Source organism: Pogoniulus pusillus, chromosome 28, assembly GCF_015220805.1.
Source record: "Pogoniulus pusillus isolate bPogPus1 chromosome 28, bPogPus1.pri, whole genome shotgun sequence".
In the NCBI taxonomy this organism is placed as follows: Eukaryota; Metazoa; Chordata; class Aves; order Piciformes; family Lybiidae; genus Pogoniulus; species Pogoniulus pusillus.
Window position 1 is genome coordinate 5,552,265 of NC_087291.1, and position 13,763 is coordinate 5,566,027.

The 13,763-nt window shown below is 45.4% G+C and overlaps 1 protein-coding gene across 2 annotated transcripts in view; it reads left to right on the plus strand.

Annotated features, from left to right (window-relative positions):
• RFTN1 (raftlin, lipid raft linker 1) overlaps positions 1-13,763 on the plus strand; it is a 134,711-nt gene that overhangs the window by 48,597 nt on the left and 72,351 nt on the right. For both annotated transcript variants that reach the window (XM_064167210.1, XM_064167211.1), the window contains exon 3: positions 3,962-4,148. In XM_064167210.1, the coding sequence (XP_064023280.1) occupies positions 3,962-4,148 (187 nt within the window). The remainder of the gene's footprint in view (positions 1-3,961; positions 4,149-13,763) is intronic.

A 13,763-nucleotide genomic window follows, 5' to 3' on the forward strand; every position in this document is an offset into this window, starting at 1 on the left:
GACCTGGAGGAGCTGATAGATAATAACAATATGTGAGCCAGCAGTGTGCCCAGGTGAGCAGGAGAACCAATGGCATCCTGGCCTGGATCAGGAACAGTGTGGCCAGCAGAACAAGGGAGGTTATTCTGCCCCTGTACTCAGCGCTGGTCAGGCCACACCTTGAATACTGTGTCCAGTTCTGGGCTTCTCAATTCAAGAGAGATGTCGAGGTACTGGAACATGTCCAGAGAAGGTCAGTGAAGCTGGTGAGGAGTCTGGAGCACAGCTCTGTGAGGAGAGGCTGAAGGAGCTGGGGGTGTGCAGCCTGGAGAAGAGGAGGCTCAGGGCAGACCTCATTGCTGTCTAGAACTACCTGAAGGGAGGCTGTAGCCAGGTGGGGTTGGTCTCTTCTGCCAGGCAACCAGCAACAGAAGAAGGGGACAGAGTCTCAAGTTGTGCTGGGGAAGATCTAGGCTGGATGTTAGGAGGAAGTTCTTGACAGAGAGCGTGATTGGCATTGGAATGGGCTGCCCAGGGAAGTGGTGGAGTGGCTGTTTGTGGAGGTGTTCAAGCAAAGCCTGGCTGAGGCACTTGGTGCCATGGTCTGGTTGACTGGCTAGGGCTGGGTGCTAGGTTGGACTGGATGAGCTTGGAGGTCTCTTCCAACCTGGTTGTTTCCATGATTCTATGAACTATCTGGCTCATCCTTCCCAGCTCTATTTTTCATTACCTTTCTTTTTTAATCACCATGTGTACATTCCAAGGCTCCAGTTACAGATGTTGTCACACTATCTCCTCATGTTAAGCTTTCAGGAGAAAGCAGTCACTCTCCCATGTTAATGGTTACGCTTTCTACTAGATTACTGAAGCATCCTCAGATGAATTCAGATGCTGGGTTGAGATACCAGACAAGTATCCATTTTTCATAGGCAGCTATTAAAAACTGAATCACTATTACCAGAATTAACAGTACTGAGTAGTGTTTAGCTATCCCATTGTATTAGGTGAACCCCTCATTTAGAAAGGTGTTCCAGCTTTCATATTCTTTTAATAAATTGAACTATTTGCTGCTTAGTGTAGCCTTGTTGGAGTCACTGAGTCACAAGAGAGAAAAACTAATTCCAACATCTGGGTTTCTATTTCCATTTTAATCTGCACTATGGTCCAGTAAATAATAGGAATTTTAATTATTTATAGAATCATAGAATCAGTCAGGATTGAAAGGGACCACAAGGATCATAGAATCAGCCAGGTTGGAAGAGACCTCCAACATCATCCAGTCCAACCTAGCACCCAGCCCTATCCAGTCAACTAGACCATGGCACTAAATTTCCACTCTGTGCCTGCTTTGTTAACCAAACTATTTGGAATTCCCCCAGTTCTATGTTTCCCCCCATGTTCATCTTTTTACTTCACTTTGTTCCCTTCAGTTCCACTCCTGTTAAGTCTCTATTCCATCCTCTCTTTCACATCTTCCTTTCTCCACATCTCCCCTACCTTTTCACTGGTCCCAGCCTATTTCTGCCTCTGTGGACACACTCTCGTCTAGTTCCAACCCCCCTGCCATGGGCAGGGCCACCCTACCCTAGATCAGGCTGCCCACAGCCTCATCCAGCCTGGCCTTAAACATGTCTGGGTATGGGGCCTCAACCACCTCCCTGGGCAACCCATTCCAGCCTCTCACCACTCTCATGCTCAACAACTTCCTCCTCACATCCAGCCTGAACCTACCCACTTCCAGCTTTGCTCCATTCCCCCCAGTCCTGTCACTCCTTGATAGCCTAAAGAGCCCCTCCCCAACATTTTTGTAGGCCCCCTGTCAGATACTGCAAGGCCACATTTGTTATGCATTATTCATTGAGAAATATCTTTTTATGGCTCTGAAGTGATTTCTGTGCTGCTGTAGAAGGCAGAGCTCTATTGTCTGTCCATGTACACATTGCTTGGATTTCTCATTTTATTTTCAAAAATAATAAAAATTCTGCATCTTACAGGTTTGTGGTCAAAAAAATTCCATTATCCTCTTCTGGAGCATGGTCTTTTATGAAGGGGAAGCATACCAGGCACAGCTATTCATTATTATTGAAATGATTCTTCTGTGTTATTGGTTTTGAATATTTATTAGGGTTTTTTTATAACCTCTTTCATTATTCCTAAAGGGTAGCCACACAGTTTGATGGGAAAAAAAAGCAGTACAATGAAACGTTTTGCATAGCTGGTGTCTTTCACACAAACTGTTCTCAGGTGCTGGGGTTTCTCTTTTAGCAAAGGTCAGCAAGGTGCTGGGTATTTCTGCCGTGTTTCTTGCAACACCTCCTCTCTGTTGGTTTCAGTGAGAGGGGGAACCATCCAGTTCCTCACCCCCCTGTATGGTTTAGTATGGTTAGAGATGAAATAATATATAACCCTAGGGAGTTGGAAATGAAGAGGAAAAGGTCAGGAAAAAGAGATGTCTTTTCACATAAGATATCAAAAACAGATGAAGAATTACTGACGTAGAGAGAGGAGCATTAATGAAAGGCTGGTTTTGGTGATTTATGGGCCACAACAACCCCAAGCAGTGCTACAGGCTGGGGACAGAGTAGCTGGAGAGCAGCCAGGCAGAGAGGGACCTGGGGGTGCTGGTAGAGAGGAGCTGAAGATGAGCCAGCAGTGTGCCCAGGTGGGCAGGAGAGCCAATGGCATCCTGGCCTGGATCAGGAACAGTGTGGCCAGCAGGACAAGGGAGGTTATTCTGCCCCTGTACTCAGCACTGGTCAGGCCACACCTTGAGTGCTGTGTCCAGTTCTGGGGTCCTCACTTCAAGAGAGAAGTTGAGATACTGGAATGTGTCCAGAGAAGGGCAACAAAGCTGGTGAGGGGCCTGGAGCACAGCCCTGTGAGGAGAGGCTGAGGGAGCTGGGGGTGTTTGGCCTGCAGAAGAGGAGGCTCAGGGCAGAGCTCATTGCTGTCTACAACTACCTGAAGGGAGGCTGTAGCCAGGTGGGGTTGGTCTCTTCTTCCAGGCAAGCAGCAACGGAAGAAGGGGACACAGTCTGAAGTTGTGTTGGGGGAGGTCTAGGCTGGATGTTAGGAGGAAGTTGTTGGCAGAGAGAGTGATTGGAATTGAATGGGCTGCCCAGGGAGGTGGTGGAGGCACCATCCCTGGAGGTCTTCAAGCAAAGCCTGGCTGAGGCACTTAGTGCCATGGTCTGGTTGACTGGCTAGGGCTGGGTGCTAGGTTGGACTGGATGATCTTGGAGCTGGTTGATTCTATGATTCTTTTGAAGCCCACAAAACTCCAAGGTAATAAGGGCAATTTCTGTACTGACTGCAGCATCTCTGTGTATGTCGAGTGTCTGATAGGTGTTGACATGAAATCCTTCACAGGCAGGCATAAAACCTGTGCTCATTTGAACCAAGCTGGGATATTTTGGTGAGAAGAATTAGATTTATAGGCTGTGAAAAGGAAACAATGGTGATGGCTACTGCACTCATAGGCTTGCTAAGATATATAAGAACAAGAACATAAATATAGATAACCGAGTCTCTATGTAGATGAATCATTCTCTGTATTGCTTTTGAAGTGGGCATGCCCTGCCTTCAATGACTGTCCTCTTTCTCTCCTTTTATACTTTTGGCTTCAGACTTGCTCTCCTCAACTTGCTTTACTCTTGACAACTCCTAAAATTTAGAGTGTCTGCTGACCCACTGCCCTGTTTTCAGTAAATCCTCCACTTCATCTCTGCCCTACTAAGTAATGAATTTAGCATTTTAATGCATCTGGCTTGTTGTTTAACTGTACCAGTCTCCTGTGTGATGCAAGTCCTTTGCCAAGGCAGACTGCTTAAAAGCTCAAATACCAAAAGGACCTAAGGAAAGGTCAGTTTTTGTGTTACTATTGTACATGAGCGTGAAGCTTGCTTGACTCTGAAGAGCTTGGATTTTAAAATACACGATAGTCTGGTGCAGGATTATTGATCAATTTCTTTTTTGTTTCCAGCTGAGCTGCCAGGATCATCTGCAATCAAGCTCTCCTCCTTGTGTGATCTTCCTGCTCAGCTGCAAGAATTGTACCAGCAGGGCTTCGTCTTGGCTGCTGTCCACCCTTTCGTGCAACCAACTGATGAAAAAGAGAAAACTCCCCAGGAACAAATCTTCAGGGCTGTGCTTATCAAGAAAACAGAAAGGTAAAGCACTTCCAGTGAACTTAGATAAAAATAGACAATGTGATTTCCTGCTGAGTTTTGACCTACATCAGGAAATTATAGCAGAGTTTACTGTGCAAGACTTGATTATTTTTGTTTAATTTTCTTTTTCCCCCCCTTTTTTTTGTGGGCTGGAATAGGCTTAGCACGTTCTGCATGTTTACAGTTCATCTGCAGTTTGGCAGGCAACGTGGAGAATAACAAGTTGAAATATGCTCCGTATTTTGGGATGTGTTGTCATGAGAGGCAAACAAACAAGCCCCATGCCTGACAGTTTGTGAGCATGGTCCTCTTGGTACCCTTTGAGAATGTATTAGATTAAATTAAGACACAAGAAGTTTTTGCTTAGAAAAGGCATATTAGATGGTTGCAGCTAGTACAGTTAATTTGAGAATTGCAGTGCTGATGCATACTTCTGAAATGTATGTGCAGACTTTCAGTTGCTCTTTCCTCTAAACAACATTCACAGTCCAAGTCCAGGTAGAATCACAGAATCAACCAGATTAGAAGAGACCTCCAAGATCATCCAGGCCAACCTAGCACCCAGCCCTATCCAGTCAACTAGACCATGGCACCAAGTGCCTCATCCAGGCTTTGCTTCAACACCTCGAGGGATGGTGACTCCACCACCTCCCTGGGTAGCCCATTCCAATGCCAATCACTCTCTCTGTGAAGAGCTTCCTCCTAACATCCAGCCCAGACTTCCCCTGGCACAACTTGAGACTGTGTCCACTTGTTCTATTGCTGCTTGCCTGGGAGATAGGTTCTTTTAACTTTTCAGTCACTGCAAACTCCTTAAATAAAAACATGACTTTTGTTTTGTTCAGTCACTTAAAATGTATTAAGAATATTTTACATCATCAGTCTGAAGAGGAACAAACAGAAATGCTGTTTTTTCACGTTGTAACTTGATTTATAAAAAACAACCCAGTAGAATGTGCTGGTGAATATCCCAAAAGAAAGTTAAACCATGAATATTTATAAACATGTATTTCTGATTTTTAGTTAGTGATTTAAAACATAATTTAATGTTACTTGATCACAGGCTCACAGGATATAAGGGGTTGGAGGGGACCCAAGGAGATCCTAAGAGTCCAGCCCTCCTGCCAGAGCAGGACAATGCTATCTAACACAGATCACAGAGGAACACATCCAGACAGACCTTCAAAGTCTTCAGATAAAGAGACCCCACAACCTCTCTGGGGAGCCTGTTCCAGTGCTCTGTGACCCTTACAGTAAAGAAGTTCCCCCTTGTGTTGGGGTGGAACCTCTTTTGCTGCAGCTTACATCCATTGCTCCTTGTCCTATCCCAGGCAGCAGTGAGCAGAGCCTGTCCCCCCTCTCTTGGCCAGCCCTCAGATACATATAAACATTTATCAAATCCCCTCTCAGTCTTCTCCAGACTAAACAGCCCCAGGTCCCTCAGCCTCTCCTAAGCCAAGCCCTCCACTCCCCTAATCATCCTCATAGCCCTCTGCTGGACCCTCTCCAGCAGATCCCTGTCCCTCTTCAACTGGGGAGCCCAAAACTGAATACAGTATTCAAGATGAGGTCTCAGCAGGGCAGAGTAGAGGGGCAGCAGCACCTCCCTTGATCTGCTGGACACAATCTTCCTAATACACCACAGGATCCCATTGGCAACTTGAGCATGCACAACTCTGTGGCTAGCCAGCTTTGTTGCAGCCATTCTACAGAGTTTTCTGCATTCACCAGTCCACCATTTCTTATGGCAACCTGTACTGAAGGATGGGGATTAATTAAAACTCCCATTCTCCAATCCTAGCACCTCTCTTCATGCTGGTACTTCAAGCACATAACTGCTTTAGACATCTCTTTAAAACTGAAGTAAAACCACCATTCAATTTACTGCAGCCTGGTAATCAACTGGTAGCAATTACAGACAGGGTCATTCTTCAGTCTGTGACCTAAGGAAGAAGGTTTGCATTTTGTTAGCAAAAACCTGTAGGCATTGGGTGTCACTGGCAATTTTAGTTTCTAAAATCCATCTCAGTTGACCTTGACTTTCTTTTAGTTTTATTAATAAAGAACTGCATGATGGCCTGCCTGATACTGTTGAAAGGGTGTCCAATTTATGATCAAAACATAAAATGTTAGGCTGAACAGTGGTGTTCTTAAGTAATACTGGGCTAAGTTTGCCTGGTTTGGGAACCTTTCTTTCTCTGCCTACAAAATACTCTGCTGCAAATCATGAAAGTATTTTCATGCATGAGTTTGCAACATTCAGTAAGTGCTTAAGCACTTCTGGTTTGGAGTCCAGAGCTTCCACATCTTTTAGGAGAGAGGTCAGGGAAAAACAGTATCTATCTCAGCAGAGCAACGCAGCCTTGAAGCCATAGCACTCAGTGTGCTGCTGCTGCTGCCTCGTACCATACCCAGTAGTTTACATCTGTCAGGAAAGACTGTGAAGGAGTACAAACCCTTAATTGCCTGCTCACTCACTTGGGTGCCAGTGTTTCACAGACATTAGACAGCTGTAAATGACTGTACAAAATTGAAGACAGTAGAGAATCTTGAACCAATTTGCGTTTCCTTTTCCATTCACACTTCATTTCTTTGTCTTCCCTTATCTGTCATTTCTGCCTTCCTGGGGAAGCAGAAGAGACTTGGTGCAGTGGGAAATAACCAGGAAGTACCAGAAAGGGAAATTACATCAGTCTGCTGGGGTTTGTAACTTAAATGTTCCTCGATTTGGCTGAGGGCTTGGGAGAAGCTGCTTCCATAGTTTGTGGTTGCAACAAATGTTCCTATTGCCAAGTGCAGTGAAGAGAGTTGGGTGTTGCGCAGATTTCATCTGACTATGGACATCTGTATTTGAACTCTGAGTTTATCCCCTAACCACCAACAGCTGGGAAGGAAAAATATGATATGAAAAGGAAGATACATTAAATTCTTTTTAATTAGCCTCTCTCAGTACACTGTTAATAAAGAGTAAGTTATACTTGTCTTTTTCCTGGACCGTTAGGTCTCTGGCAGCTGAATTCTTGGGTGGGAGTTAAGGTCTGCTTAGGATATTCATTGGTCAGATGAATGTTCCTTTCCATTACAGGATTTTAGGAGTATAAGGAGTCCAGCTACAGTTGTAGCATTACTAGTAATGTCGTTTATGCTCTGAAATACAAAGTGGTCCCCTGCTGTTTTTTGTAATGATGGTGCCAGCTGTTCGTGGTGTCATAAAAAGCTCTCTGCCTTGGTGTGGGGCCCATGCTTGGGCTTCCTGAGCATTTCCTGCAAAACACCCAGGGCTGTAGCTCCTTTTTTGCTGCAGGTGTTTCACCACTACTCATGGCTCTAATGCTGTGGCCTTCATCTGTCAGTTGTCTGGCAGATATCAGGTGTGATTTGTCACCTTGCTCTTTTTGTTGCCTGAATGGAACAGAAATTAAACTGTTGTATCAGTGACTTTTTGGTAGGATAATGTCAATTCTGTCCATACAGAGACAGAACCCAATAGCTGAATTAGGCTTTACTCAGTGTTGCAGCTTTGTATGTCAGTTTTATGCTCAAAATGAATACTGTTGGCTCACATTTTGAGGGCTCACTTTTATAGCACTGCCTTTCCACAAGTAGGAAGAGGCTATGCTAGCTGCTGCAGATAATGTGATTCAAGAGCTACATGCTGCTGCTATCACTGAGATTTGCAGGGCAGTTCTGTTGAAGAATAACATGGAGAAGGCAGTTCTTAGACATGTTATACCTTAAAACTCATGAAAAAATTATCTATTTGTTTTATTCCTTCTCTTTTACCATTGTCTTGGTGTTTTAAAATAGTGTGAATTTATAGTGTCATTTTGCATTTAATGTGACTTGAAGTCACTACAGTAGTTTTGAGTTTAATCTGACAAAGGAATTACATCTTCAGTACTCTTGTCAGTGCTTTCTACTTCCCTTTCTCTGTAAAGTGAACTTAACTGAAAAGCAGTTGCCTGTTTTATTGTCTGTGGTGGCTTCTGAGGTACATGGGTGTCTTGGAGAAGGCATCTCATGAAAACACAGGTGAAGAAAAAAATCTTCAAGGCCAGGTTTTTACAAGATGGTTTTTATTTCACTGAAGGTAGGGAAGGCTGCAGGTGTGAAGTATATGCCCTGGCCTGTTGGCTTCTGTTGGTTCATGCTGAGAAAAGTTGATTCACACTGCTTCATACCTGAAGACAGGAAAAGGGGTATGCAGTGGTGGTCTGCAAAGATTGACCTGTGACTGTACCTCTCTGGGCATGATAGGCAAAGGACTGTGCCTTTGGGAGGTATTGTCTTAGCAAGATGGGGAGAGAAGCACATATGTTGCTTGCATTCCCCCAAGAAACAGAGAATGTCAGTTCTTCATGTGTGTAATAACTTCTCCCTGTTCACCCTTCTATTTCCATACTCATTCAGGTGTCTTGTATGCATTACTGCTCTGGACAGCTTGAGGCTGTTGCACATAAGTCAGCCCCTGAGCAAAAGTGCAGCTAAATCACAGCACAAAGCTGCTTTCGTTTATTCCCAGCTCCCTGTACTGTGACACCACTGTCTGATGTCTTGAAGTTTCAAAATTAAGTGACAGTTAAAATACTTGAACTTCCCTTTCTGAATACTATGCACTAGAAAGCAAGCTCCATTCTCTTCTGCTAGGAGAGATTCGTGAGTGAGGCTCAAAACCTGTCTGCTGCCAGCAGTGTGCCCAGGTGGGCAGGAGAGCCAATGGCATCCTGGCCTGCATCAGGAGCAGTGTGGCCAGCAGGACAAGGAAGGTTATTCTGCCCCTGTACTCAGCACTGGTCAGGCCTCACCTTGAGTGCTGTGTCCAGTTCTGGGCCCCTCAATTCAGGAGAGATGTTGAGGTGCTGGAAGGTGTCCAGAGAAGGGCAACAAAGCTGGTGAGGGGCCTGGAGCACAGCCCTGTGAGGAGAGGCTGAGGGAGCTGGGGGTGTGCAGCCTACAGAAGAGGAGGCTCAGGGCAGAGCTCATTGCTGTCTACACCTACCAGAGGGGACATTGTAGCCAGGTGGGGTTGGTCTCTTCTCCCAAGCAACCAGCAATAGTACAAAGGGACACAGTCTCAAGTTGTGCCAGGGGAGGTCTAGGCTGGATGTTAGGAGGAAGTTGTTGTCGGAGAGAGTGATTGGCATTGGAATGGGCTGCTCAGGGAGGTGGTGGAGACACCGTCCCTGGAGGTCTTCAAGCAAAGCCTGGCTGAGGCACTTAGTGCCATGGTCTAGTTGACTGGCTAGGGCTGGGTGCTAGGTTGGACTGGATGATCTTGGAGTTCTCTTCCAACCTGGCTGATTCTATGATTCTATGTTTTAATGTTTTTGCAGATGCTTTATTTCACCACAGCAGAGTGAATACCAGAGAAGTCTTTTGCTGTGTTGTTCCATTTATATCTTAGGACATACCCTTCTACAGGTTTTGCCTCCAATCAGCAAAGCAATCAACAGAGAAATATTGCCATGTGAAAGTAGACTAAGTAGTATAAGCTAAAAATATTTTTTTTAGAGTAGAATTCTGTGTTTAGCTCAGACAACTTTGCAGCTGTTTTCTCTTTCTCAAAGATAATGAGGTGTCAGGTGTTCCAGTGATTCACTTGATGAGATGATTCTGATTCTGTGTAATTTCCCTATATCCATTAATCCTGATGAAATGCAAACTTCCATCACTTGGTGAAAAATAATTCTGCAAAGGAATCTGACAGACTGAGTTCAAAAGTTTAATAGTAAACCAACGTTTTAGTTTCATTTTTAGTTTCTGTGGTGGTGGTGAGATGCGGTGTTAAATCCAGGTGACTTCAATTAATGGCTGCTTCTGAGATGCAGCTAAATTTTTGTGTGTTTACTTAAAAACTGGATTTGCAGAAAATGTAGAAATAGAATCATAGAATCAACCAGGTTGGAAGAGACCTCCAAGCTCATCCACTCCAACCTAGCACCCAGCCCTAGCCAGTCAACCAGACCGTGGCACTAAGTGCCTCAGCCAGGCTTTGCTTCAACACCTCCAGGGATGGTGACTCCACCACCTCCCTGGGCAGCCCATTCCAATGCCAATCACTCTCTCTGGCAACAACTTCCTCCTAACATCCAGCCTAGACCTCCCCTGGCACAACTTGAGACTGTGTCCCCTTGTTCTGTTGCTGGTTGCCTGGGAGAAGAGACCAACCCCACCTGGCTACAACCTCCCTGCCCAAGAATTACATGACGAAAACACCACAAGACTGTTCGAACACTTTAGGATAGACTGAGCTGCCTTAAATCCACATTGATATGAACGAATGAACAGAACATGGTGAGATCAACACGATTTTAAGGTCCAGAAAGAGTGTATCTCATGCAACATTATGTCCTCAGTACTTAACTGTGTGTGTGACCTGTCCTCAGTTGCTCTGTGACAGAAATGTACAGAGGAGAGCAGAGAACTGGGACAGAGTCCCAAAGCACAGAAGGATCTCAACAAGAGAACATAAGGTTGACCAGAGAGTTGTCTTTGGCATTTCTTAAACGTTTTATAGTCCACATTGTACAGAGGCACTTTATTTCACTGAGCAAGAGGCATTCTCCAGATGAAATAATACTTGAACACCTCCAGGGACGGCAACTCCACCACCTCCCTGGGCAGCCCATTCCTATGCCAATCACTCTGTCTGGCAAGAACATCCAGCCTAGACCTCCCCTGGCACAACTTGAGACTGTGCCCCCTTGTTCTGTTGCTGGTTGCCTGGCAGAAAAGACCAACCCCACCTGTCTACAGCCTCCCTTTAGGTAGTTGTAGACATCAGTGAGGTCATCCTTTGAGCCTCCTCTTCTCGTTGATGGCAGTTTTATTTTTGCCACTGACTCCCACGTTATTCCTATATACAAGTTAATACTACAGGCTGGAAAACCAGGCAAAAATAATTCCATAGTTAATGATGATACCCTCTCTGGAGGCCAGTGTCAGGTGGAATCCTGTCATGTTTTCCACCCTCACTTGTGACATGGAGGAGGGAACAAGGTGTGCTCTTGTCATGTTTGCAAATGACATTGCAGAGTGGAGGTAGCTGCTGTGGCAGGGTATGTGCTCTAAGAAAGCTGAAGGCCACCATGAAGATTTTCTACAGTGATGTATCACTGAAGGTCAAATACAGCATGACAAATTTCCCCATCAGAAGTGAAGAAATACCCACAGAAAGTCAGAGACAGGCTTGCCAGGCAGAGGCACCAGCCGTGCCTCAAAGGCTCTACTTGCTGAATTCTACAGAGTAAGAGCTCTGTTTCATGTGCCTGTAAAAAAAACATGAAGAGGAGAAAGGCATTTTGGGGGTAGAAGCTGTCTTAAGCAGCTATGAATCAGAAATGTGATTAATTGTTTGGATGCTTTTAGAGACAACTTCCTGTGCCTTTGGAAGGAAACATACACATCTAAATGCCAGAGGGCCAGCCCAAAACAGAACAAAACACTGCCAGGAGCTGCTGCTTCTTCCCAACACTATTATTTCTTTTCATACTTCACCAGTTCCTTGGTGTAATAGGGTTTGCCTTTCTTTCATTGGAAGGGCTGTTCACTATTAAAAGGAGAGTTTAGCATGACTGGACAAAAAGACAGGAGTGAGAGAGTTGGTCTTTCCAGTGTGAAAAACCAACGTTTCCCCTACTTAGCTGCCCAAAAACTTCAGTTACCATCATTAAGCAAATACTCAGTCAACACTGACAGCTGGAAATGCAAACATAGCATTGAAGAAACAACACAATGAGTACTGTCTTTGGAAGTCTTTTCACGTTCCATGTTTAAGCCATTTCAATATTTTGCATTTACAACATGCTGCTCCACGTTTTCTGTAAGTCTAGGCTGTGGATGGAGTCTACCTGGACTTTGACAGCAATGCCTTTGACACTGTCTGCCACAACAAGCTCCTGGCACAGCTGGCAGCTCCTGGCTTGGGCAGATTCACTCTGAAATGGGTCATGAACTGGGTGGAGGGCCAGGCTCAGACAGTGGTGGTGAATGGTGCCACATCCAGTTGGCAGCTGGCACTAGTGGAGTGCCCCAGGGATCAGTGCTGGATTGAGTCTTGTTCAATATCTTTAATGATGATCTGGACCAGGGAATTCAGTCCAGCATCAGTAAGTTTGCAGATGACACCAAACTAGGAGCAGGTGTGGGTCTGTTGGAGGGTAGGAGAGCCTTGCAGAGGGACCTTGACAGTCTGGGTGGGTGGGCAGAGGCCAATGGGATGAGGTTTAACAAGGCCAAGTGCATGATTCCACACTTTAGCCACAACAACCCCAAGCAGCACTACAGATTGGGGACAGAGTGTCTGGAGAGCAGCCAGGCAGAGAGGGACCTGGGGGTGCTGGTAGAGAGGAGCTGAAGATGAGCCAGCAGTGTGCCCAGGTGGCCAGGAGAGCCAATGGCATCCTGGCTTGCATCAGGAACAGTGTGGCCAGCAGGAGCAGGGAGGTTATTCTGTCCCTGAACTCAGCACTGGTCAGGCCACACCTTGAGTGCTGTGTCCAGTTCTGGGCTCCTCAATTCAAGAGAGATGTTGAGGTACTGGAATGTGCCCAGAGAAGGGCAACAAAGCTGGTGAGGGGCCTGGAGCACAAACCGTATGAGGAGAGGCTGAGGGAGCTGGGGGTGTTTAGCCTGCAGAAGAGGAGGCTCAGGGCAGACCTCATTGCTGTCTACAGCTACCTGAAGGGAGGCTGTAGCCAGGTGGGGTTGGTCTCTTCTGCCAGGCAACCAGCAAGAGAACAAGGGGACACAGTCTCCAGTTGTGTCGAGGGAGGTCTAGGCTGGATGTTAGGAGGAAGTTGTTGGCAGAGAGAGTGATTGGCATTGGAATGGGCTGCCCAGGGAGGTGGTGGAGGCACCATCCCTGGAGGTCTTCAAGCAAAGCCTGGCTGAGGCACTTAGTGCCATGGTCTGGTTGACTGGCTAGGGCTGGGTGCTAGGTTGGCCTGGCTGAGCTTGGAGGTCTCTTCCAAGCTGGTTGATTCTATGATAGGCCACTTACCTCCCTCCTCTTGTCAACTCATCAAAAGCAATTGGCTTGGTCAAATGTGTTTTGCCCTTGATGTGTTCATGCTGGCTTCTCCTTCGTGGGCCCACAAGTGTACAGCAGAAGATCTCTGCAGAAATAAAGGAATTTCAGTTGAAGGCTTTTAAAATTAATGCAGTCTGACAAAAAAATATCTGTGATCTCTGGTGCTGCTTGAGTTGGTGAAAGTGGATACTTTGCATTGTTATAATCTATTTTAAATGTAAAGGCAGCTGTGTGTGGGTTTTTGTGTGTGCATATATATGCATATCTATTTGGTTTTCATGTAGGATTTGAGCTTCAAGATGGCAGATGTTTGACCTTGCCTTCATGAAAATTAGGATCAAACTTATTTTCTGTGTGTGCTGTATGTTGTTGCTCTCTGCAGGCTGATTTCAGCTAGCTGAAAAAATATTTATTCCATACCCATCTTCCTTTAGCTCAAGGGACAATGGCTTGGGCTTTTAAACCTTGTTATTTGTTTCGAGTTCAAAGAAATACATATTTCCTTGCAATAACTTTTAACATTGACCCAAAATAAATGTTCTTTCATCTGTGTTCTCAAAATTATAAACACAACCCATTAAAGA